This window comes from Cryptomeria japonica, chromosome 3, assembly GCF_030272615.1.
Source record: "Cryptomeria japonica chromosome 3, Sugi_1.0, whole genome shotgun sequence".
NCBI classification, from domain to species: domain Eukaryota; kingdom Viridiplantae; phylum Streptophyta; class Pinopsida; order Cupressales; family Cupressaceae; genus Cryptomeria; species Cryptomeria japonica.
The window spans coordinates 414,798,617-414,826,529 of NC_081407.1; the positions used below are offsets into that span (position 1 = coordinate 414,798,617).

Sequence of the window (27,913 nt, forward strand, 5' to 3'; positions counted from 1 at the left end):
TCACCAAATTTTTCAGATTAATCATATTTTCAACTTTATAATAAATACTAATAGAATACCAGGGCACCACCAGGATGAGAGCCTCTCTGGTTAGATAACACCACAACAAAAACATAGGTCCAAATAAATTCAGAGTTTTCAAAATTGTGAATGTTGTTTCTGAATTGCAGTGTTAGTGTCCCTTGTACATATACCCATGCCAAGAACATGTTAGGTTGAACCAAAAAGACTAGAAAGCTGGAATATCCAGGAATAAAACATTCCCACCGCACAGTAAACAGATCGAATCATAAGAGGCAAGAATGGAAATTTGTCATTAAGGAGGTACGGATGTAAGAAATGATCCCAAATTTCAATAATGATCAGACCCCACAAATAAGATTGGCCAATTTTTCCACTCAATTCTATATTCCTTAAAATGTCTTTAGTGCAAAATTTTGCAACCAAGCCAGATTGTGAAACCGGTCCATCCTTACTTGGTGAAAGATCAGAAGCCTTATGTTCTCTTGTGTTTTCTTTATTGAGGTGGAGGTAGAAGCTTCTGCACATAACCACTCCTTGTAGAGTGAGAAGGACAACTTTCACAGGATATTCTTTGTCTTCATAAAGCAACGGAAACATTGAATAACAAGATACTGCACAATTGGGGGCATTAACATTTCTCAGTAAACTTGAGCACAGAAAGATGCCAAGACAATAAGGGGATAACAAATAGAAGCATCCAAGAGAAATGGAAAAGTAATATACAGTAGAAAAGAAAAGACAAAAGATTATAAGTCAAAAAAAACCTATTGACAGAAACATGTAGTGGACTGCTTCTTTCAAACCATTTATGCCAACCAAGCTCAGTGGTATAACAAAGTGCAGTGAGGCTTTCTCATGAACATGCCATCCAAACATGAACCCACACATGTATGCATATGCAATCCACTGCACCAAATGCTGTTGTTTTGGATGCCTCCATATTTGGAAAATACATGGAAGCATTCCCAGCACCACCAACAGAAGACTTACCAGAGGTGTGATCTGCCAACATTGCAACACCCAAATGACTGAAAAAATAGTAGATAAATCAAATTAAGGTGGTCATATAGATAGAAAGTCAGCAAAAATATTAAGTAATAGAGTGGAAAAAAACCTGTGGCAGAACCACATAAGGTGCGAAATCACCAACAAGTCCACCAGTCAAGGAGGCTGTCGGAGATTTAAAGTCAAAACCAAACCTCCTGAGGACAAATGCAATAACTTTATCAGCTGTATTATAAAGTGCCCACACATTTGGAGCCCAGTAAGCATGGCACAAGCCCCTTCCAAAGGGAAATAAGCGCTTCAGAACTTGTGGTATCTGCAAGCAGAACCTACACAAATCAGAGTGGCAATGTGAGTGCCAAAAATCCAAGATAGTTCAGGAAATAGATCATAGTGCATCCTACTTTAGCCATGCAAACAAGAAGGTGCCAACTAGAATTCCCAATCACAATATGCCCTATACGATACTACCATTGGGAATTCAACATACAAATTAATATTGCTTGCAGACAAAATTTTGTAAGGGTCAATGCAAATATGCTACTTGCTTGGTCCCAAAACTAAAAGCATTATTGTGAAAGATCTGATATAGGCAAGAAATGTATGTGAACAGCCCCAAACTAAATTAGAGTAACCTTGCAATAATTTGTGATCTTCGAGTAAAGGGACAGCAATTAGTTCCTGTTAAAATAATTAAATATGATAAATTATAAGGAAAATAGGTCACTGCATAGGAGAAAGTATCAAAAATTTACATTGCGGAAAGATTCAAATGTGGAATGCAAAAGCTAAATCATTTAAATATTCAGATTAAAATCAATGTAAAATTCTTAAAGCATGTTACAAGTCAAGATTTTGTATAGTTTCATCCTTGCATGTAGTCAATCAGTTTCTACTGGTCAATTAATTGATCATTTGGGAATGGTGAGAAGCCAAAATTAAAGAAAAATCAAGTTGATGACTACAATCCATGCACACCTGATCAGAAAAGACCATTCAATTAGTAGCTCTTCAGACCCAATTCACAAAAAACACTCATGAAAATCCACCCTACATTAAAGACACAGATCCACTAAGATGTTCAAGGTTTGCCAAAGTTATAATTTCAAAAACTGCTCACTTAGGAAAAAGCTCAAATCTATAACACAGACAGAATTACATGTTTGTACAAATATATACAAAAAACTGATGAGAGATGGTCAATGTCAAACATCCATAACAATTTAATTTATGATACATCATACTCTCATATTATAGTCTATGTCCTGTTTGAAAGTGGCTGACAAGACTACATAGTCTCGGCCCTAGAGCCACTAGGAGCTAGAACAACAATTAAAACATCCTTAAAATCAAAACCTACTACATAATCTATGATACATCATACTCTCATATTATAGTCTATGTCCTGTTTGAAAGTGGCTGACAAGACTACATAGTCTCGGCCCTAGAGCCACTAGGAGCTAGAACAACAATTAAAACATCCTTAAAATCAAAACCTACTACATAATCTAATTAAGGATCATTAAAACAATTAGTGCCTATATTCCAATTCGGATTCAAAGCACACAAAGTGATGAGGAGCTATAAGAGAAGATGCCATGTATGAAAACTAGGAAACAAAACTTGTGCAGAAAAAACAATCATGCACATCAAGGCCGGCAACATGTTGACTGAACTCCAGTAAATTTAATTAAACAGGTCCACCGAATCTTGTGATTACAATTTTGTTGTGTAGGCACAAAATACCATAAGGAATTTGTTATGGTCTATTTTACCCTGAAGCCTCATATCTATATAATATTCTGTTATGTTTGATCCGTGAAATATTATCTCATTGTAATTAGGGTCTTCCTCCCACTTGAACATATATTGAGGGATAACCCTAGCAAGGCATCCTTTTACCATTTTAATAGCAATCTAATATGGAGATCCATCTTTGTGACATCTAATGTGTTTCCAAAAAGATTTGAAGGCGTAAATCTTATCCAGTGTGCAGGTGCCCCCCAGTTTTAAATTTTAGCATTTGTTTCTAAGTTAACTGCAAATCATTTTTACCATTCTCTTTAAAAAAGCAGCAAATAGTATCGAAGCTTGTTAAATTTTTGCAATCACCCTAAAATTGTGAAGCAGATTTTAATTAGTTGATCAAACTAAATTTGGGTCAAAGGACACTGTGTGATAAAACTCTCAAAAATAACATGCACCATGGAAGTCTGTGTGCGGTATTGAAGACCTTCATAAGGTGCTGCCCCCAATCCCATCACGGGGTGTTTCCCCTCAACCCTTACTCTGGTTTTGAAAAGAAAAAAATGATAAAAAAAAATTGGGCCCATGTTTTATGTGTATGTGTGTGTAGGCCACACCAATGGCTATCCCCAAATTTGGGTCCATGGTCCCCGAAACCCATCCTCAACATGCCCCCATTCTGAAAATCTTTGGAACATGCTAAGAATCCATTAGGAAGCTTTCACCAATTTGCTGATGCATTGACACAATGAGCAGATAGAAGTGGAATGAATTGTACCATGTCCCAACTCATGCAGCTATTCCTGAGAACCATGACAGTGGAAAAATACATGAAGAAATTCCAAGTTTACATTGATGCACAAACTTCCAAAGGTAAATGAAGAAATTAAGAGTTTCAGATGTTGCTTGCTATTAACATCAACATGCATCCAAATGAGGTATCATGGCAGTGGACAAATACATGAGGAAATTCCAAATTTTAAGGCAAAGCACAAACTTCCAAAAGACATGGTACTTGCTATTAACATCAACATGCATCCAAAAATCCAAACTTTTGTGTATCTTTCACTTTTGTGCCTTGTAATCTAAAATAATAAAAATGGAAGTAAAATGAAATTCACATTTCAACTACTTTAGTTTTAGTTTTGTTTCTCAATTAGTCAAATTAGGAGTGCAGTTTTGCGTATCCTCATCTAAACTTCATGCAACTTGAAGAAAGAAAAACAAAAGACAATGCCTTCTTGTACAAACTAATTCGTTAGAATAAAACAACTCAAAGTTCAAGGAACAAGGATTGTAACTTTTGTGTATCCTCTGCTTCTGTACTTCATGTGACTTGTAGTAAGAAAAACAAAAGAAATCCTTGTGTCTTGAGCCCTGGAATTTGCCATTAAGTTTATACAATAAAGTTGAACATAAATTTCACTTCTTGCAATGTCACAAAGAGTTCCCATAGCATAAGTGATGATCAGGCAGCTCAAAATCCAAACATTGAAATGTAAACTAAGAAGTTCAAACATCAATCATTCAATCATCATGAAAATCCTTGCTAGACACTGTGAATGGCTTTTCACACTTCGAACTGAACCTGTTAATGATGACTGATCTGAATTAGCAGCGAAGGAGGGCCTAAATATTGATCGTTGTAAACCCTTCATCCATGCAACAATACCAAACAGGTTGTGATGTCTCCAAATCACCCAGAAAATCACCTTCAACACTAGCGATAGATATTAGAACAATTTCATGGCTTTCAAAACTGAAAAGGTGTTACTGCAAGCCTAGGGCTACATCCAAAACTGCCATGACAGGGGTTTCATCCTGTACTTTCATCTCCATTTGCAGAGAGTAAAATCAAAGGATAAAATTGATAACAATAATGAATGATTCTCTTTCCTTCCTTCGATGTTTTTTATCTCTCAAACTCAGCGACTTCAAAAGGCAACTTCTACTTTCCTTCTATCTTGGGATGGCCACTCGATGGGCATATTTCTAAATCCAACTCCAAGGCATATCTCTAAATCCAACTCCATCTTGCCTTATCGTGGAAACAAGTTAATCTTGGCATGAGAAGAAGATAAACACAACCACAGCCTACTAAACACAACGTTGCAACTTAAAATGGCCCCATCCCCAATGACTGAAAAATAGGACTTAAGCTCCTGAGCTGAATAACATCTTATCCCCTTTATTAACTCAATGCGTTAGCCTATGGGGACTTAACAAACAATAGGCTAGCATTATTATTTATTTATTAATTGAGATGCTAGGCGAGAAGGGACATTACAGTCCTCCCTTCCGGTGATTGCCGGTCCTGTAGCAATCGCAAATTAGGATGATGCACCAAATTCCCTTCTTCATCTAATGGAGGCAATTATGGAGAAGCAACTGTGTGCTGGCCCAATGCCTTCTTGAGGCATGAGACATGAAACACATTATGTATTTTGCTGCCATCTATCAATTCCAGCTCATATGTGACCTCTCCAACTCTTCTCAAAATCCTGTAAGGCCCATAGAAACATGGTTTTAGTTTTTTTGTGCCACTTGTCTTCAATGTAGATTGCCTGTATGGCTGAAGACACAAGAAAACTAAATCTCCAAGACCTCTCAACACAGTGTCTGTCTACATACATCTTTTGCTGGTTCTGTGCGTGTTCTGTGTTGATTGTAACTAGGTAGGATGCGGATTCCAATTGCCTTAAGGCAACATTGGAATCTGCCAAGGGCTGAGCCCTTTTCTCCCCTCTCACACGCCACTCTAAGGGAAACGTGTTCCCTCTAATAGGGCCGACCCCATAACCCAAAGGATATATCTCACAAAAGGGATAAAAATAAATAAAAGGAATTGGCGCCAATTTAGTCCAAGCCGACCTCAAATAGGTCCCTTGCCACATACAAATAAAGAACAACTTGACCTCATTAATCATCTCATATCTTCCTTCACAAATGCGAATTAGCTCTGAAGTTAAATGCGAATTAGCTCTGAAGTTGAATGCGAATTTCCAGTAAAAGAAAAAGGGCGAATTTAGTCAATTATCTATTGTGCATGAATGCGAACCACATCTGCTGCCAAGGTGTAAACATTAGGTGTGAATATCTCCATTGAAAAGTGCGAACTGCTGTCAAGAATAAGGTGTCAAAAGTGCAGACCAGGTTGCTGTTTGATGAAAACAAAAGTGCAGATCTGAGGTGCAGACCTGATACTGATTAGCCATCTACATCAGCCCTAAGTGTGGTTATATCGGAACTCTTAATAATTCATAATCAGATCTGAGGATCGTTTCTTGCTGGATTTTTCCTCCTAGGAGGTTTTCCCGAGGTGATGTTGTCTTGTCTCATTTTTATCTATTTTGTTTGTTTTTTGTCATTCACTAAGTTGAAAACTCTAACAGAAAATAATCTAATTCTAGTTACTAAATCTGTTTTGTGAGTTTACTATTAATCTGAAAGTAAAACTAACATGGTATCAGAGCCCTAGGTTATATATATTAACTTTCAGATTTCAGTAGTCTTTTATTCCAGTTGTTGTTTCATTGTCTGTCAGGGCAATGACAGGACTGAAAGTTGAAGATAGGCTTGAACGGGCACTTAACTTTGCTGCCTGGAAGGTTTGCATTTTACTTGCTCTTGAGAAAGATGATCTCCTTCAATTTGTGCAAGACAAAGAGCTGATTGTGCCCTCAGATCAAGAAAATTCAATTTTGTCTTACTTCATTAAGATCTCTGAACTAAAGGATCAACTAGGCACAATTTGTCATGACATAGAAGACAAGGACATTGACATGATCTCATTGAATGGTCTCTCAGACTCATGGGATTCCTTCATTCAATCCATAAGTGGGAGATCTGAATTCCCAACCTTTGATCGTCTTTGGAACGATTGCTTTCATGAGGAATCTTGCCTTGCAACAAGAGGAAAACTCAAGAGTCCTCAAGTGGATGATCAGCATATGCTTGCAACCCAATGCAAGAAAGGTGGTAAGAAGAATAATTCTAAGAGGAATAGAGAATTCAGACCACCCAGTTCTCAAAATTCTTGGAAGAAGCCAAGAGATCTCTCTCGTGTTCGATGTTTCAGATGTGACAAATTTGATCACTATGCTAAAGAATGTCATAATGAACCCTCGCAAAGGGAAGCCGACCTAAATGAGGTCTCAGAACAAAATGAAGACTTCTTATTCATTTTTGCCTTGTCAAGCAACATACCCACAGATAATAACACATGGTTGATTGACAGTGGTGCTTCCAAACACATCACAGGCTATCGTGAGCATCTTTCAAAATTAGAGGATGTCAGTCTACATGTGGTAATTGGTGATGATGCCCGATATTCGATAAGAGGTTCTGGCACTACCTCTTTAAATTTAAATTTTGGTATTTCACTTCACCTTAGTGATATCTTATTTGTTCCTGGAAATAAAAGAAACTTAATTTCTATTTCCACTCTAGAAGATAAAGGTTATCAAGTAGCATTTTCTGAGGGTAAAGTACTTGCTTGGCCTAAGAAATCTAGTTTTAAATCTACTCGAGTTATTGGAAATAGATATGATAGTTTGTATAAGCTCTCCACTAACCCTGTTCAAGCCCTCATTAATGAGGCCCCTGAATCTTGTGAGCTATGGCATTGAAGGCTTGGACACTTACACTTTCAAGCTCTTTCTTCCCTCGGAAGGATAGTTAAAGGTTGTGCTATGGGTAAAAATGTTAAAAGTTCTTTTCATAGAAGCGAAACTAGAGCTAAAGAAAAATTAGAACTTGTTCAATCTGATTTATGTGGACCTATGTCTGTAGCTTCTCCTAGTGGATGTCTCTACTATGTAATCTTCATAGATGATTTATCTAGGAAAACTTGGATTTATTTCTTAAAGACTAAAGAATCTGATGAAGTCTTAAGTAGATTTGAAGAATTTAAGGCATTGGCTGAAAACATTTCTGGTAAAAGAATTAAATGTTTAAGGTCTGACAATGGAGGTGAGTATTCCTTTGGCAGTTTTTATGACTTTTGTGTTGAGGCAGGAATTAAGAGGGAGTTTTGTGTTCCCTACAATCCTCAGCAAAATGGAGTTGCTGAAAGAAAGAATAGGACTAAAGAAAAGCAAACTAAGTTGGAGCCTTCCGGAAAGAAGGGGATGCTAGTTGGATACAGTGAATCCTCCAAAGCCTTCGGGATCTACATTCTAGGTCAAAGATATGTTGAGGTAAGTAGGCATGTTACATTTGAAGAAGATATTGCTTTTAAGAAATCAAAAGGTTCACTTGTTGTTGATGAGGTTAATAATAATCAAGATATGAATATCGATACTGACCTTGAGATTCAGAGGGAATCTGTTGAGCCTCCACCTCAAGAAGAGCATAATGATTCACCTGAGCCTATGGATCCTACGGATGTACCTGGTGACATTGTTGTTAGCAAAAAGAGGCCACTTTGGGTGAGAAACACCATTCAAGAAGCTGAAAGATTTGCAGCTCCTAGTGGCACCTTCAAAGAAAGCAAGAGACCCCAAGTATTCTCCAGCTACATTGCATTAATGAGCAATCTCATTGAGTCTGAGCCATGCAATGTTGAAGAAGCTCTGAATCAGCATGCCTGGAAGTTAGCCATGGATGAAGAATATGAGTCAATCATCAAGAATGATGTTTGGGAAATTGTGCCTAGACCTAAAGGTAAGTCTGTTGTTTTTTCAAAATAGTTATTCAAAATTAAACATAATGTTGATGGTAGTATTGAGAAATATAAAGCTAGATTTGTAACTCGTGGTTTTTCCCAAAAGGAAGGTATAGATTATGAAGAAACATTTGCCCATGTTGCATTAGAACTATAATAGCTATTGCTGCAGCTAGAGGTTGGAAGCTACATCAAATGGATGTTAAGACTACTTTCCTTGATGGTGTCATTGAGGAAGAAGTCTATATTGAACAACCTGAGGGTTATGAGATTCATGAAAGAGATACTCATGTGTGCAGATTAAAGAAAGCTCTATATGGCCTCAAACAGGGCCCTCGTGCTTGGTATGAAAGAATTGATAAATACTTGTTAGGTTTAGGATTTTGTAAGAATGATGTTGATTCTAACATTTACTTCAAAATATCCAATGATGAAATGCTAATTCTAGTTTTATATGTGGATGATTTATTTCTTACTGGTAAAAATGAGCTTATCATTAGATGTAAGAAAGAATTAGCTTCAGAATTTGAAATGAAAGATTTAGGTCTAATGCATTATTTTCTAGGACTAGAAGTATGGCAAAGAACTAACAAAATTTTCTTAAGTCAAGGAAAGTATTCTATTGATATTTTAAAAAGATTTAGAATGATGGATTGTAAACCCATGTCTACTCCTATGGAATCTAACTTAAAGAAGTTGAGTGTTTCTGCAGCTAACTCCAATTTTGCAGATCCATCTGAGTACAGACAATTGATTGGATCCCTGATGTATCTAGTTAACACTAGACCAAATATATGCTATGCAGTGAATGCTCTCAGCCAGTTCATGAGCATGCCTAAACATGTTCATCTTGTTGTAGCCAAGCACATCCTAAGATACTTGTGAGGCATAGTTGGTTATGGGCTAAAGCATCCACTTAACACTCCAATAACCCTGGAAAGTTACTAAGATGCAGATTGGGCAGGAAGTGTCAAGGACAGGAAAAGCACTTCTGGCATTTGTTTCAACTCAAGATCCGCAGAGAGATCTGGGCTTGCAGAAAACAATCCTCAGTAGCACTAAGTACAGCTGAAGCTGAGTACATTGCAGCAAGTGTTGCTTCTAGAGAAGCGGTGTGGCTTCATAAGCTCCTTGCTGGATTGTTTGGACAACCTTGGGAACCTACAGTTATTCATTGTGATAATCAGAGTTGTATAAAGATGTCTGTCAATCCGGTGTTTCATGACAGGTCAAAACATGTGGAAACTCATTATCACTTCATTCGAGATATGCTGCAAAGAGGCGCCATTCAGCTGAAGTATGTCAATACTGATGATCAGATTGCAGATATTCTTACCAAGCCCTTGTCAAGAGTGAAGTTTGTGTACTTCAGAGACAAACTTGGTGTTGTGGAAAATGAAACATTGGTTGAGAAGGAGTCTCAACCTCAGTGATACATTGTGTTGTACCAACCACCCTTTGCGGGCAATGCAAGGTGGTATTGTATTCTTCTCAGGGAGGAGCAAATGTAACCATCCTCTGCGAGCAATGTAAGATGGTAGAAAAGATCCTCTCCACCCTCTGCGGGCAATGTAAGGATCCATTCTATGCTTGTGTGCAAGATGGAAGATTATGTTATATAATTCCAATCTATGCTTGTGTGCAAGATGGAAGACTACAACATTCTGATTATGTAATCCATTCTTTTCTTGTGTGCAAGATGGAAGATTATGATATTCTGATTATGTAATTATTTCCTCCCTAGTTAAGAGGGAGTGTTGATTGTAACTAGGTAGGATGCGGATTCCAATTGCCTTAAGGCAACATTGGAATACGCCAAGGGCTAGGCCCTTCTCTCCCCTCTCACACACCACTCTAAGGGAAACATGTTCCCACTAATAGGGCCAACCCTATAACCCAAAGGATATATCTCACAAAAGGGATAAAAATAAATAAAAGGAATTGGTGCCAATTTAGTCCAAGTCGACCTCAAATAGGTCCCTTGCCACATACAAATAAAGAACAACTTGACCTCATTAATCATCTCATATCTTCCTTCACAAATGCGAATTAGCTCTGAAGTTGAATGCGAATTTCCAGTAAAAGAAAAAGGGCGAATTTAGTCAGTTATCTGTTGTGCATGAATGTGAACCACATCTGTTGCCAAGGTGTAAATATTAGGTGTGGATATCTCCATTGAAAAGTGTGAACTGTTGTCAAGAATAAGGTGTCAAAAGTGCAGACCGGGTTGCTGTTTGATGAAAACAAAAGTGTAGATCTGAGGTGCAGACCTAATATTGATTAGCCATCTACATCAGCCCTAAGTGTGGTCATATCAGACCTCTTAAAGAGATAAGTGTTGTAATCAAAATATTGTGTATAATTCATAATCAGATTTGAGGATCTTTTCTTACTGGGTTTTTCCTCCTAGGAGGTTTTCCCAAGGTAATGTTGTCTTGTCTCATTTTTATCTATTTTGTTTGTTTTTTGTCATTCACTGAGTTGAAAACTCTAACAGGAAATAATCTAATTCTAGTTACTAAATCTATTTTTTGAGTTTACTATTAATCTGAAAGTAAAACTAACATTATGTGCGTGTTGAAGATTGTCTTTCAGTGTCTTGAGGATATCCTAGTAGCTTTGCATTGTCTCCTTTGCCCGAGGGACTTTGCTATCTTTAAAGGCCAAGTCCATGAATGATAATGCATCATATCCGTAGAAAGCCTTGAATGGAGACATGCCAATGGACATATGGTAGGTGGTATTGTAGCAATACTCACCCAGATAAAGCCATCTCACCCAAGCACGCTGCTGTCCTGAAACAAAATTTCGCGAGTAACTTTCAATCCACTTATTCAATATCTTCGTCTATCCATTAGTTTGAGGATGGTAGCTCGTGCTTGGAGTCAATTTTGTTCCTGCCAATCTGAACACTCCTACCAAAAAAGAATTAGAAATCTACTATCTCTATCACTCACAATGGTTTTGGGAAGTTTGTGCAACCTGAACACTTCTCTAAAGAACAACTCTGCAATCTACGATGCTGAAGAGTCTATAGGGATAGCGAAGAAGTGCGCATATTTTGTTAGCCTATCAACAACTATAAATATGCAACCTTTCCGTTGAACACGAGGAAGTCCTGTAATAAAATCCATTGATATCCCTTCCAACTTTTGCTTAGGTATTGGAAGTGGTTGTAGAAGGACTGCAAGGAACGTGTGTTCTAACTTGTTTGCTGTCAAATCGGACACTCTCTAACATGCTGCAATATGTCATCCTTCAATCCCTTCCAAGAGAATCTCTCACGAATCTGGTGATTTGTTTTGAAGAAACCTAAATGTCCTGCTAGAGGTACATCATGCAGTGCTCTCAAAATTTTGGCCTTCAATCTCAAACCTAGTACAAGATAAATTTTGTTCTTGTAATAGATGATGTCCTCAACCACTGAATATCTATCATCTTGTACTTTACCATCAACCAAATCACAAGTAAATGAATTCTTTGAATATTCAGATAGCAACAGAGATTTCCAATCAGCTGAAATCTCAGTGAGAGAGCAGAGTGTTGGTCTTCTAGATAAAGCATTAGCAACAACATTTTTCATACCTTTTACATACTCTACATCGAAGTTGTAAGCCTGAATCTTGCTTACCCACTTTTGGTGTCGTTCATTTAGGTCCTTTTGCTCCAGAAAGTACTTGACTGTTGTGATCCGTTTTGACTACAAACCTAGTTCAAACAAGGTACTGCCTGAACTTGGCTAGTGCGTGCATAATCGCTAGCATCTCCTTATCATATGTGGAATATAGTCTCTCGGTGTCTCTTAGTTTCCTACTCTCGTACACAATTAGGTGTCGATTTTGCATTAGCACTGCACCTATCCCTTGACCCGATGCATCACATTCCAAAACAAATGGTTGTGTGAAGTCTGGCAATGCTAGTACTAGTGTAATGGTACTTTTCCTCTATGGTTAATTAAATATTAGCAGCGGATTAAATAAATCAAATATTAAAGTTTAACCTAATGTAATTAACCTTTTACCTACAATAAATAATTTAATAGTAAGGTCTTTAATTTACTTTTATTATGAAGAGTTTGCACAATATTTAAATAAAGTTCAAATAGTAATTATTCAGGGTAACAATAAACAAATTACTCGTAAATTTATATTTTATATTGAATGAACATTCAAAACATTTATACTACAATTATAAATTATATTAAAGATGAGCTTTCATTATAAACATGAATTAACGTCAATAATCAATAATAAAGCTTTGAGATAATAATTTGCAATAGTGAAATATTAGGGCAATGACTATATGAAATTGATTAATACATATCTTAAATCACGGAGAGGCTACTTTCCCACAAGCAGAGGATTAGTTATAAGCCTAGGGTTTCCAGGCAAGGAAGCACTCCAGGAGGACACGGTTCCTACACAGAACCCCACATGCCTTCACAGCATGAAATAAACACAGCCCTAGCCAGGACACTCCTGGGTGTACGTTGTACCCCGAGTTGGACACACACTGTATGCCCCTTCTCCAATGCCCAATGACCAACCACCAGACCTTAACTATCCCCTCTCTTGTGCTCCTTTCAATTTATCTTTCCCTTGTGTTCTTCTCCTTCTGTCCTTTCTCTATTAATTCACAAGTTTATATAATGTCACAAGGGTGTTTACCAAAAATCACACCCTTTCATTATAATAATATTTCTTAATTACTTTGATTTATGTATTCCTTTATTACAAATTCTTTCACGGGAAAAAGTCCCATAACAACTAGACACAAGCTCATGGCCTCCTTGAGCTTGTCAAAAGTTAATTGTGCCACCTCAAACCATAGGATTGCACCCTTCTTAGTCAAATTTGTCAATGGGGATGCCAACTGTGAAAAACCTTTCACAAACCTTCTATAGTAAGAGCACAACCCCAAGAAGCCCCGCAACTCTGTTATATTCCTGGGTGGCAGCCAATCTATGATTGCTTGTATTTTTTCTTGATGCACTTTCACACCCTCTACACCAATGACATGCCCAAGATATAATATCTTTGTCATCCCAAACTCACACTTGGAAGCTTTTGCATAGAGCAACTGAGACTTCACCATACTCAATACCACATCCAGATAATATAGATGATCACTCCAAGTCCTGCTATAGATTAATATATTGTCAAATTAATATATTGTCAAAGAAAACCAGGACATATTTCCTCAACTAATCACGAAACATGTGATTCATACAGGACTGGAACATTGTCAGCGCATTCGTGAGCCCAAACGACATGACTAGGTATTCAAAATGTCCATAGTGGCAACAAAAGGCGGTCTTCTAGATGTCTTCATCTCTAAACCGTATCTGATGATATCCAGAGCGGAGATCTATTTTTTTAAAATACATGACCCCATGTAGCTCATCGATCTTGGGTATAGGGTATCTATTTTTTATAGTCTTCTTATTTAGTGCTTTGTAGTCTAAGCACATGCGCATAGTCCCATCCTTCTTCTTTACCAAGACTATCGATGAGGCAAACTAACTTGTACTAGGCCTAATATGTCCCATGCTAAGAAGCTCCTTGATTGTCTTCTCAATCTCCTCCTTGAAGTGTCGCGAGTGTCGATAGAGTGTGGTAATTACTAGCTTTGCGCCCTCCTCTAATTCGATCACATGCTCAAACCCACGATCAAGTGGAAGTCAAGGAGTTAAATCAACAAAGACTAGGCTCTACTTATCTAGCACTGTCTGGATATCCACATGGTACTTTGGTTTACTGCTAGAAGTTGGCCTAGTGGAGACAAAACACTATGTTGCCCAATCGACATCTCCGTGCCTAAAGAGAGCCTCCATCCTTCTTGCTGATACAACTCATGGACCACCGTCAGACATTGCCATAAGCACCGTTTTCTTTCCATAAACCATAAAAATTCCAGTTGCATCTATTTAAAATCCTAAACATAACGTTCAGTGACTCCAGCCACTCCAATCCCAAGACAGCATCTATGTTATTAAGCCCAAGTACATAAAAATCACATGTCAATGTGTAATCTCCAATTTGCATACTCAACTAGGGAACTACTTGAGAGCAAGTCAACAAAAAAACATCCGCAACTATGACACTGAATCCTGGAAACTCTTCAACCAGAAGTCCATGCTTCAATACTACTCCCTCATCTATAAAGTTGTGTGGTTCCACTGTCCACTAAGCACACCATTTGTTGTCCCTTAAGGACACCCTTCAACTGAAAAGGGCAGTTGCAAGGAACTCCAAAAAGAGCGGCAATGCGTGGAGTCTCTTTGGATGTAGTATCCTCTAGAACTATTTGAGGCTGATCTACCTATGCAACATCCTCATCAGTGTTGGCCTCCTCCTCATACTCTTCATCATCATTAGAGATGACCTCAATTAAATGTGCTTTGCCTTTACGAAGGCAGCGATGTCCGCACTCCAATGGTTCCTTGCAAGAGAAGCATAACGTCTTCCATCTTAGTTCATTCCTTGTCTCCTGATCAGCTTTGGGAGGTGTGTTCTTTTGCTGATTAAAAATTTTCTTATCAGACTTCCAAGGGCTGAAACTCTTTTTCTAAGGCTAAAAAGGTATAGTTTCCAAGTCCAACGCTAGGCGTCATGAAGTGTACTAGGCTTATGAGTCTTCACCAATCCTCTCAGTCTATCACTCAGACCTTCAATGAACAACATAGTAACTCGCCTATCCGACATATCAGGGACCATAACTGAAATTTTCTGAAACTCATTGATGTAAGTCTCAACATGTCCCACTTGCTTGAGCTGACCCAACTCCCTGTAATAAACCTCTACATCTTACCGGTCAAAGCGGGTAATCAATTTGTTAACAAATTCCTCATAGGAACTAATCAAAGCATGATCTTGTGTCACTAATCCATAGTGCCACCAATCATACACTACCCCTTCCAAGTGCATGGTAGCAAACTGTATTGCCTTATCTTCTTCCATTGGTTTGAGTGCACAAAATGTGTCTAGCTTATGCACCCATGACCTTGCACTAATCTGCCCACTTTCGTCAAAGGTTGGTAGAGGGATCTTATTCAACGTGTCCTTATATTCCATATGCTGAGCACCTTGTCTAATTGGCCCTCTAGGCCTCTTCTCTTGCCTTGCCAAGCGGTACCTAGCCTTGTCCTTTCGCTGGTCCATGAACTGATTCAGATTTATCAGTTGTCTTACATCAGGAGGGAGAGATTTGTATTCGTCATAAGCTACCATAACATCATCAGTGATGTTGGTTTCCTCTTCCTCAACTTCCGGAATCGCTTCTTCTTCAACTTGCCTTGGCGAAAAGACAGGGCGTAGTGGCCAGTCGAATTGTGTGCTCGTTGTCCTAACAGCATTAGAAGCTGTTCTATCTTGGATTCCTCGTCTAGCATCACTTCTACTGGGAGCACTGCTTGATCTTCTTGATCAAGAACAATCCACTCTTAATTGACCCATGGCTGTGATCATGTGATCCTGGAACTGTTGCATCATTTGTTGCTGTTGCTGGGCAAGGGTTGTCAAGAAATCATTGAGTTGATTGTTCAACCCCCTAGGTGGGCTTTCTACTCTTCTTTTTCCCATCACTGTTTCAGTTGGGTTAATTTCAACTCCCTCTTCTTACTGTCCAAAACTACTTCTTGCGTTATACCTGTGCGGTCCAGACCCTCTAGAGTGCATAGAACCAATTCAAGCTGACATGCAATTGGTTAGAAGTAACATGCAAACACTTAGATCATTCCCAAACTGACATGCATAGAGAATACCTCACAGACTAGCAAGATTGGTGGCTCTGATACCACTGAAATATCCTTGCTAGAGATTATTGCCAATAGCAAATATATACGAACAGCCAAACAGAAAAACAATTCATTTCATGAAGTTTTTCACAAATAACAAATAGCTCGAGGAGGTATTTATTGACATGCAACAAGGATTCTTAATACCAAGTCTATCAAGCAAAGCTTCAACCAAAGACAGCATTAAATAGCGAAGTATTGAGCACAAGGCCTAAAATATTGCATCAGAATCAATCTACAATCTTTGACAAATGCTGATATGATTCAGATGCTGTGAATGGCTTTTCACAGTTCGAAGTGCACCTGTTAATGATGACTGATCTGAATTAGCAGCGAAGAAGGGCCTATGTATTGAGCATTGTAAAACCTTCATCCATGCAATGATACCAAACAGGCTGTGATGTCTCCAAATCGCCCAGAAAATCACCTTCAGCACCGACGAAAGATATTAGAACAGTTTCATGGCTTTCAAAACAGGAAAGGTGTTACTGCAGCCCTGGGGCTACGTCCAGAACTGCCATGACAGGGGTTTCGTCCTGTACTTTCATCTCCATTTGCAGAGAGTAAAATCAGAAGATAAAATTGATAACAATAATGAATGAGTCTCTTTCCTTCCTTCGATGTTTTTTATCTCTCAAACTCAGTGACTTCAAAAGGCAACTTTAACTTTCCTTCTATCTTGGAATGGCCACTCGATGGGCATATTTCTAAATCCAACTCCAGGCCATATTTCTAAATCCAACGCCATCTTGCCTTATCATGGAAACAAGCTAATCTTGGCATGAGAAGAAGATAAACAAGACCACAACCTACTAAACACAACGTTGCGACTTAAAATGGCCCCATCCCCAATGAATGAAAAATAGGACTTAAGCTCCTGAGCTGAATAACATCTTATCCCTTTATTAACTTAATGCCTTGGCCTATGGGGACTTAACAAACAACAGGCTGGCATTATTATTTATTTATTAATTGAGATGCTAGGCGGGAAGGAACATTATATATCAATCATTGAAACATCAACCATTCAAGCATCATCCATTCAAGTATCACTTCATTCAAATAATAAATCAGATCATCGATTCAAACCAGAAATACAGAAATATACTCAGCAATACATATAACTTCAGAAATTCATTCAAAAATCATTCATAAAAGCATTCAAATATTATTCAAGGGATTTATTGTCAATCCATCAAGAAATATTATTCAGGCAATAGTCTAGCAATTACATCAAGTGATCAGTTTTGAATTCTATGTAGTATTTGCAAACCAAACGAGTTCCAGGTTCACAGACTGAGCTAAGATTTGGAGGGACAGGGTCTTTTCCTACTTTTGAAATGCTAGGATGGGATCATTGGTATTGTCACTGTTGAGTTAAGGATGGGGTCCTTGAATTCAGCATATTTGCAAAGTATTTCCAGAGATTTCACAATGTGATCAACTTTGGGTATTGTGCTATGATTTTGTATAAAATTACAATCTTTGATAAAACTGTTGTCATATTTTTAGTGAATATTATTGTTTTAACTTTTAGAGAATATCCCAAAAGGGGACATTACAGGGGATGAAGATTGTCTTGAAGAGGCCAATTGAGTGGGCAGCTGTGGAGTGGTATCAAAGAAAGAAAACTCTCAAGATGATGATGGACATACATTTGAGACTGGATAGGTTGTAGGCTATGCATCGTGGAGAAGTTGTCCTAGATGTGATCAAGAATGATGAAGAATGTCATCTGGGTGGCATGAGGCAGAAAAGAACCTGATTGTAATTTAAACATGTCTTTTTAGAGGCATGGATGTGTTGATAAATGAGATTGTAGCAGAGAAGGGTGATGATAAAAACCCTGTTTTGTCTAGCATTTTTTTGTTTGCAGATATGAAGAAAGGTGAAAATAAAGAAGAGAAGGTACTCTTGCTTAAGGATAATGTAGAAGAGAAAATGATGACATAAATTCAAGAAGTACAGATTGAAAAAGATAAGAGTGATGTTACAGAAGTTCCTTTGGAGATAGTAGCTGATGAAGACCTGTACTTGATTGTAAAGTTGATGAAGATCCTTTGCTTGAACAAAGTATGAAGAATATTAATGAGCTGATCAATTCATGTGATTTGTTACATAAAGCTAATGAAGAAGAAAATAGAAAGAAGATTGGGAATAGAACATACATGCAGGTTGTTGAGAATGGGCCTTTTAGAGTTCATTGTGTGAGCACAAATTGTAAGAAAAATATAAGGAAAGGAGAAGCGTTGCATAGCATGTCTATGAGGCATGGTGAAGAACTAGAAAAAGTGTTTCAGGTACCAAAACTGCAAAGTAAATAAGAAGCAAAAGTGTTGCAGTAGTAGAACCAGAAGTATTTACAGGTGTAGAGGTGTTTACAAAAGGAGATCGATCAGAAATTATTTTTGATAAAATGTATTGTGTCAATGAAAATGATTTTTGGTGGAGATGGTAGTGGGTTGAATCCCAGAAAAAGAGGAAGGAGATGGTAGAAAAGAAGCATTAAAAGGAAGAAGTCAGCTTATGGTGGATTCAAGTTCTGTTTAAGTGCTGGAAGAAGTGAAGGAAGAAATGTTCAATAATGGAGTTTGTTGCAGAATGTGTGATTTCACCACTCAATTTTGTGCACTATGCTCACAAACTTCTTACCCAGTGACTATGATGCAGAAGCATCTAAACAAGACAATAGTGGAGTCTATTTTAGCACTGGTGGCTTGTGGAGATGTCAGATGGATGTGACATCCTTAAACGGGTGACACCTATTTTCAGCATTGGAATTTCTTACTTTAATCCTGATTGTCTCCATTTTGTAACAGTTGAATCAAGGTAGCATTATTTTCTATTTAGGTTGTGAACAAGAAAATAGGGGAGGTGTGTGAGAAAAGAAAGGCCAAAAAGAGAGTTTGCAGATACATGGAAGAATCGTGGAGCAGACAAAAGACAGAGCAGGGAAGATGACGTGGAAAGAGAAAGGTGGCGTTTGAAGTAGGAGTATGGAAGGCGCCCATTTATTGGGATACATAAACTAGCATTTAACATTCATAATTGCTGCATTAGAATTAGGGGAATACCTGCAGGTTTTGGGAATTTTTTTTAAAAGAAAAACAGCAAATTGTTTGTTGATTGTAATTAGGGAATGGCGGATTCCAATTGCCTTGGGCAACATTGGAATCCGCCCAAGGGGCCAGCTCCTTCTTCAACGTATAGGGCTGGGCCCTCTCTCATGGCACCTCTAAAACCTCACGCTACATTCAAGGTAACGTGCTCCCATGAATAGGGCTGACCCTATGAAGCATTTCAGTAAAAGAGACATAAATAAATTAAAGGTTATTAATTTATCATAAGCCGACATTCCTAGATCTTGCACCATATAAATAAAGTCATCTTCACCTCATTCAAACACACAATCAATACATCCCTCATGCGAAATATACATCTGCTAATGAAGCGAATTATACATCTGCCTAAATGCGAAGTTTGAAGAAGGAATGATCAGAATTATCTCTGCCATCGAAGGTGCTAACATTAAGGGCAAATACCATCATAAAGGAAGGCGAACTATTCCAGAATCAAGGCACTAAAGTTGCAGCCCAGTCTCAAGTAAAAGTGCAGATCTAGGGTATGAGCCTAAGTACTGGTTGGTGTGTTTAAGGGGCAGACCTGATGCTCATGAAAGTGCAGACCTGTTGTTGATTTCATCAGCCCTAAGAGCAGTCATTCAGACATCTTCAAGTACTCTCAAGTGTTGTAATCATTATATGAATATAATCCATAATCAGATCTGAGGATCTTTTTTGGCTGGGTTTTTCCTCCTAGGAGGTTTTCCTAGGGTAATTGTGTTTTGTTCTTATTTGTTCATTTCTATGCTATGCCTAGATCTAGAAATCTCTAAAATTTACAATAAACAAATTAATTAGAAACTAAATTCTGATTTCTAAGTTTTACATTAGTCTGAAAGTATAAAATCAACATGGTATTAGAGCTATAGGCTAGATCAACTTTCCGATTTCAAAATTTAGTACTCCTTTATTTCCAAATTGTTGTTTCATTCACAGGTCAAGTCAATGGGGCTGAAAGTTGAAGATAGGCTTGATGAAAATCTCAATTTTGCTGCATGGAAGGTTCGAATCATGTTAGCTCTAGAGGAAGAAGATCTTCTTCACTTCATAGAAGCGAAAGAGTTAACTGAACCTACGGATGCAGCTGAGCTAAAACAATTCAAAAAGGATGTTGTCAAGGCCAAAAAGCTTCTCATTGATTTAGTTAATGACCACCTAGTCACCTCCATTGCCTCATTCACTACTACAAGGGAAATGTTCAGTCATCTACAAGGTACCTATGAAATTAACGATCTCAGTAGGGCAATTACTTTAAGACAGCAACTACTTAATATCAAAATATCAAAAGAAGATTTTGTTATTTCCTATTTTATGAGAATTTCAGAACTAAAGAATCAGCTAGGTACAATTGGACATAACATGGAAGACAAGGACCTTGTTATGATTGTCCTAAATGGTTTACCACACTCATGGGAGTCTTTTATTCAAACCATAAATGGTAAAACTGAGTTACCTACCCTTGATCGCCTTATGAATGATTGCATTCAAGAAGAATCACGCCTTATCTCAAGAGGGCAAACCAAAAGTCCTCATGTGGATGACCAACACATGCTTGCAGCCCAATACAAGAAAGGTGGAAATTGGAAGAAACATTATCCAAAGATAAATAGAGAATTCAAACCACCTAGTTCTCAGCACTCTTGGAAGAAACCAAGAGATATCTCTCGTGTTTGATGTTTCAAATGTGACAAATTTGGTCACTATGCTAAAGAATGTCAGAATGATCCTACTCAAAGAGAAGCCAACCTAAATGAAGTTTCAGAACAAAATGATGACTTCTTATTTATCTCTGCCCTGTCAAGCAGCATACCCACAGACAGTAATACATGGCTGATTGACAGTGGTGCTTCCAGACACATCATAGTCTACCATGATAATCTTTCAGACTTAGTATAAAAGGATACCAATCTTCACGTGGTAATTGGTGACGATGCTCGATATTCGGGAAGAGGTTCTGACACTACTTTAAATTTAGACTCTAGTATTTCACTTCACCTTAGTGACGTATTATTTGTTCCTGGTATTAAAAGAAACTTAATTTCCATTTCTGCTCTAGAAGATAAAAGTTATCAAATTGCATTTTCTGAGGGAAAAGTACTTGCTTGGCCTAAGAAATCTAGTTTTAAATCTGCTCGTGTAATTGGTAATAGATATGATAGTTTATATAAGCTCTCCACTAATCCTGTTCAAGTCCTCATTAATGAGGCTCCCGAATCCTGTGAACTATGGCATAGAAGACTTGGACACTTACACTATCAAGCACTTCCCTCTCTTGAAAAGTTAGTCAAAGGTATGTCTAAACTCAGTCAAATTCATGATAATACTTGCAAAGGTTGTGCTATAGGTAAAAATGTTAAAAGCTCTTTTCATAAAAGTGAAAATAGAGCTAAAGATAAACTAGAACTTGTTCACTCTAATTTATGTGGTCCTATGTCTATAGCATCTCCTAGTGGATTTCTTTATTACGTAATCTTCATAGATGATTTCTCTATGAAAACTTGGATCTACTTCCTAAAATCTAAAGAATTTGATGAAGTCTTAAGTAAATTTAAAGAGTTTAAGGCATTGACTGAAAACTCCTCTGGTAAAAGAATTAAATGTTTAAGATCTGACAATGGAGGTGAGTATACCTCCGGTAGTTTTTATGATTTCTGTGTTGAGTCAGGAATTAAGAGGGAGTTTTGTGTTCCATACAATCCTCAGCAAAACGGAGTTGCTGAAAGAAAGAATAGAACTATTGTTGAGGCTGCAAAGGCAATGATTCATGATCAAGACTTGCAAACCTTTCTATGGGTTGAGGCTTCTTGAACAGCCGTATATATTCAAAATAGATGTCCTCACCATGTTCTAAAGAACATGACTCCTGAAAAAGCCTTCACGGGATCCAAACCGGACATCAGTCACCTCAGAATTTTTGGAAGTCTTGTTTATGTTCATGTGCCCAAGGAAAAGCGAACCAAGTTGGCGCCCTCTGGGAAGAAAAGCATGCTAGTCGGATACAGTGAATCCTCCAAGGCCTTCAAAATCTATATTCCTAGTCAAAGGTAGGTTGAGGTAAGTAGGGATGTTACTTTTGAAGAAGATATTGCTTTTAAGAAATCAAAAGGTTCTTCTGTTATTAATGAAGCTAATGACAATCAAGATATGAATGTTGATACTAACCCTGAGATTCAGAGGGAGCCTGTTGAACCTCCACCTCAAGAAGAACATAATGATCCACTAAAGCCTATGAATCCCACTGACATACCTAGTGACATTGTTATTACTAAAAAGAGGCCACTTTGGGTAAGAAACACCATTCAAGAAGCCGAAAGATTTGCTGCTCCCAGTGGCACTTTCCGAGAAACCAAGAGACCTCAAGTATTCTCCAACTACGTTGCATTGATGTGCAATCTCATTGAATCTAAACCTTGCAATGTTGAAGAAGCCTTGAACCATCATGCCTGGAAGCTTGCTATGGATGAAAAGTATCAGTCAATCATCAAGAATGATGTTTGGGATATTGTGCCCAAACCCAAAGGTAAATATGTTGTTTCCTCTAAATGGTTATTTAAAATTAAACATAATGTTGATGGTAGTATTGAAAAATATAAGGCTAGATTTGTAGCTTGTGGTTTTTCTCAAAAGGAAGGCATAGATTATGAAGAAACATTTGCTCCTGTTGCTAGATATACTTCTATTAGAACTATAATAGCTATTGCTGCTGCTAGAGGTTGGAAGCTACATCAGATGGATGTTAAGACTGCCTTCCTTAATGGTGTCATTGAGAAAGAAAATTATATTGAACAACTTGGGGGTTATGAGATTCAGGAAATAATAACTCATGTGTGCAGATTGAAGAAAGCCCTGTATGACCTCAAACAGGCCCCTCGTGCTTGGTATGAAAGAATTGATAAATACTTGTTTAGTTTAGGTTTTTGTAAAAATGATGTTGACTCTAACATCTACTTTAAGTTATCCAATGATGAAATGCTAATTTTAGTTCTATATGTGGATGATTTATTTCTTACTGGTAAAGATGAACTTATCATTAGATGTAAGAAAGAACTAGCTTCAGAATTTGAAATGAAAGACTTAGATCTAATGCATTATTTTCTAGGTCTAGAAGTTTGGCAAAGATCTAACGAAATTTTTCTAAGTCAAGGAAAGTATACTATTGATATTTTGAAAAGATTTAGAATTATGGATTATAAACCTATGTCTACTCCTATGGAATCTAACTTAAAGAAGTTAAGTGTTTCTGCGACTAACTCTGATTTTGCAAATCCATCGGAGTATAGGCAGTTGATTGGATCATTGATGTATCTAGTTAACACCAAACCAGACATATGCTTTGCAATGAATGCTCTCAGCCAATTCATGAGTATGCCCAAACATGTTCTTCTTATTGCAGCCAAGCACATCCTAAGATACTTGCGAGGCATAGTTGGTTATGGGTTGAAGTATCCACTTAACACTTCAATAACCTTGGAAGGTTGTTCAGATGTAGATTGGGCTGGAAGCATCAAAGACAGGAAAAGCACTTCCGGTATTTGTTTCAGCTTAGGATCCGCTGTGATCTCTTAGGCTTGCAGAAAACAATCCTCAGTTGCACTAAATATTGTTGAAGCTAAGTATATTGCAGCAAGCGTAGCTTCTAGAGAAGCAGTGTGGCTTCGTAAGCTTCTTGCTGGGCTGTTTGGTCAGCCTTGGGATCCTACAGTTATTCATTGTGATAATTAGAGTTGAATCAAAATGTCCATCAATCCAATGTTTCATGACAGGTCAAAACATGTGGAAACTCATTATCACTTCATTCGAGATATGGTGCAAAGAGGCCCTATTCAGCTTAAGTATGTCAGCACTGATGAGCAGGTTACAGATATTCTTACCAAGCCTCTGTCCAAAGTGAAGTTTGTGTACTTCAAGGACAGACTTGGTGTTTTGGAAAATGAAACCCTGTTTGAGAGGGAGTCTCAACCTCAGTGATACATTGTGTTGTATCAAACCACCCTTTACGGGCAATGTAAGGTGGTATTGTAATCTTCTCAGGAAGAAGAGTAATTGTTAACCATCCTCTGTTGGCAATGTAAGATGGTAGAAAAGATCGTCTCCACCCTCTGCGGGCAATGTAAGGTGGATCCAGTCTATGCTTGTGTGCGAGTTGGAAGATTATATTATGTAGTTCCATTATATGCTTGTGTGCAAAATGGAAGACTACAATATTCTGATTATGTAATCCATTCTTTGCTTGTGTGCAAGATGGAAGATTATGGTTATGTTTCTCCTCCCTAATTAAGAGGGAGTATTGATTGTAATTAGGGAATAGCGGATTCCAATTGCCTTGGGCAACATTGGAATCCGCCCAAGGGGCCAGCTCCTTCTTCAACGTATAGGGTTGGGCCCTCTCTCACGGCACCTCTAAAACCTCATGCTACATTCAAGGTAACGTGCTCCCATGAATAGGGCTGACCCTATGAAGCATTTCAGTAAAAGAGACATAAATAAATTAAAGGTTATTAATTTATCATAAGCCGACATTCATAGATCTTGAACCATATAAATAAAGTCATCTTCACCTCATTCAAACACACAATCAATACATCCCTCATGCAAAATATACATCTGCTAATGATGCGAATTATACATCTGCCTAAATGCGAAGTTTGAAGAAGGATTAATCAGGATTATCTCTGCCATCAAAGGTGCTAACATTAAGGGCAAATACCATCATAAAGGAAGGCGAACTATTCCAGAATCAAGGCGCTAAAGTTGCAGCCCCGTCTCAAGTAAAAGTGCAGATCTAGGGTATGAGCCTAAGTACTGGTTGGTGTGTTTAAGGGGCAGACCTGATGCTCATGAAAGTGCAGACCTGTTGTTGATTTCATCAGCCCTAAGAGCAGACATTCAGACATCTTCAAGTACTTGAGATAAGTGTTGTAATCATTATATGAATATAATCCATAATCAGATCTGAGGATCTTTTCTGGCTGGGTTTTTCCTCCTAGGAGGTTTTCCTAGGGTAATTGTGTTTTGTTCTTATCTGTTCATTTCTATGCTATGCCTAGATCTAGAAATCTCTAAAATTTACAATAAACAAATTAATTAGAAACTAAATTCTGATTTCCAAGTTTTACATTAATCTGAAAGTATAAAATCAACACAAATAACATATTAAGGGGCTGTGACGGAGGAAAGACGAGGAGGTAGGGAATTCAAAAGAGAAACGGAGTCTTAGTTGGGAAAGGAGATGTTTTTCAGTGGGTTGTAAGTTTAGAAGGAAGAATACATTTTTCCTTTTTAAGTCGTTAGTGTTCCAGGTTGTGGTAGGAGATGATGTAAGAGTCTGTGTGCTGGGCATCTGAGTCTATTGATCCTGAATTGTTATTGTTGATGTAAGAGTCTGTGTGCTGGGCATCTGAGTCTATTGATCCTGAATTGTTATTGTTGATGTAAGAGTCTGTGTGCTGGGCATCTTGTGTGCTGGGCATCTGAGTCTATTGATCCTGAATTGTTATTGTTATACTGAGCAGATATTTCATATGATAGAAAGCCCGTGACTTTTAAGATTGTAGAGATGCGTTGAGAATCTTCTAATATATATGTATTTCTAAGCTGGTTATGCTACAGATCATTTAAGATCCAGATTTTGTGTTAATTCTCTCATCTATTCAAAGAAGTTGAAAAGTTTTTGTTAATGAAAAATGTTGGAGATTTGTGTTTGATTTTATTTTCTTGTTTTAAAGTATATGGTCTGTTAGCTGCCTGGATTGGCTACGTGCTGAAGGTACCCGATCCTGGACTGCATCATTAGTGCTCTAAAAAATTTCTCACTGTGCTTGAGAAATGTAGCTTCGGCTTCTTATTCTGCTTTAGAAACTGTAATATCCACGATCAAATCACTACATGTCTATAAAGTGTCAAAATCGGTTTTGTTTTGTCTTTTCGAGGAAGGAAGGGATGGATTGATCGTTCATGGAATTGTTAAACATAAACAAAAGGAGAAGAAAAATCTTTTCTAAGCAATCAGTAATTTTCAGAATCAATTCGGATTTAATTTCTGAAATAGATCCTTTGTTCAAGGATTTTGCAGTGATTTCAAACTCAGAACTTACTTGTAAATTTGAGCCCAACCCAAAATACTAAACCGAGGCTTTCGATAAGAAACTCTTTCTATGGAGTGTGTTTAAGATGCGATCATAACACAGGGATTGGCATATAACACATGGCCTCAAGAATCGACATATGTGCGGTCCTTTCCCGTGAAAAGGCAACATAGAATAGCAAAGAAAGTCCAAGAAACTTCTCATAATACAATACGCTGCAGGCAAACTACTCTCAAATAAAAAAATTCAAAATGCTTTAGCAGAAAAAGATATGCACCTGTTTATGATATAGAAAGGGTCCAAATGCCAGAAGAAGGACAGACAAAACCGAAGCCCCCAAGGCAAAGAACCTTAAGACCCTGTAACGACCTATGCAATAGTGCCTCAATAAATACACGAAATACACCGGGGCCGCCACAGCAAACAGATGCTTGAAACACAGTAAAATAGCGAATAGCAATCCACCCATCAAATCCTTTCCCTCGAGAAGATAGGAAATTGATAACAAGAGAATCCCTAACAGGAATCCATTGTACTGGAAGTGAACATGGTCCACAATGAAGAGAGCGGGCGACCAAACAACAGCAATATAAACAAGCCTCTGCTTCTCCAGGCTGAGCTTCCTGCAGCACCTCCACAGGGCCCAGTAGAGTAAGAGATCTGCAAAGATTACAGTTGTCCTCTGGAAGACGATGACAGTTTGGGCATTGTAGTTGAGCATATGCAGATCCACCATATGGGCATCCACCCAAGCACCCGCCACAGAGAGGAACTTCTCGAACCATGCGAAAAAAGGAGGATAATCCAATGTCCATGGGCTGCTCTCGTCGGCGTACCATTGGCTGAGGGGCAGGGAATGGGTGAGCGCCATCCAGTGTCTGTGCACTTCAAAGTCTGTGCTATGGTAAGCAGGGATTGCAAGGACCTTAATGCAGCTGGCTATGCCTGCCATCCATAATAACTCCCTCTCTCCCTCACTCGCCCTCCTACTTCCTTCTTTTTCTTCCATTACCTCTGCCTCGCAGCCTGTAGAATCCATAAGGGGAGTTCCTCAAGGCAATGACGAATTTTTTTTTGGTTGGCTTTCCTTAGTTCTACAAGGCCTCTTGCAGTTGTTGACGCTGATCTACTCCAGGTTAATATAAAGCTCTCGAAGACAACTCTTCAACTTTATACAAAGCCACTTCAAATAGATGGCCATCAATGAAAAAAATCATGTAGGTTTTTCGTCAAATACCTAGGTCTTTCAATGTCATCGGTAAAATTAAATAATTTTATCATAAAATAATAACTAGCAATTGCACCCTAGTGTGCAATGGGTACGGAAAAGAGGTTTGGAAGGTTAATTAGGAAATAAAGTGGTCTATTAGTTACAAACATTTGTGCAGTACATGAGGTCAAGTGGCATGCCATTTTTGCAATGATGTTGTTTTTGGAACAAAGGTCTTAGTGGAGAAGGGATAGCGTCAAA

General features: G+C 38.0%; 1 protein-coding gene across 1 annotated transcript; it reads right to left on the reverse strand.

Annotated features, from left to right (window-relative positions):
- On the reverse strand, nucleotides 1-27,637 carry LOC131069504 (probable dolichyl pyrophosphate Glc1Man9GlcNAc2 alpha-1,3-glucosyltransferase). Its single transcript, XM_058004965.2, has 4 exons — nucleotides 26,720-27,637; nucleotides 1,139-1,345; nucleotides 789-1,026; nucleotides 1-635 (listed from the first exon to the last, which is right to left on the reverse strand). Exons 1-4 carry the CDS (start codon nucleotides 27,479-27,481, stop codon nucleotides 211-213), a joined length of 1,632 nt encoding a protein of 543 aa, XP_057860948.1. The 5' UTR covers nucleotides 27,482-27,637; the 3' UTR covers nucleotides 1-210.
- Nucleotides 27,638-27,913: the final 276 nt, after the last annotated feature.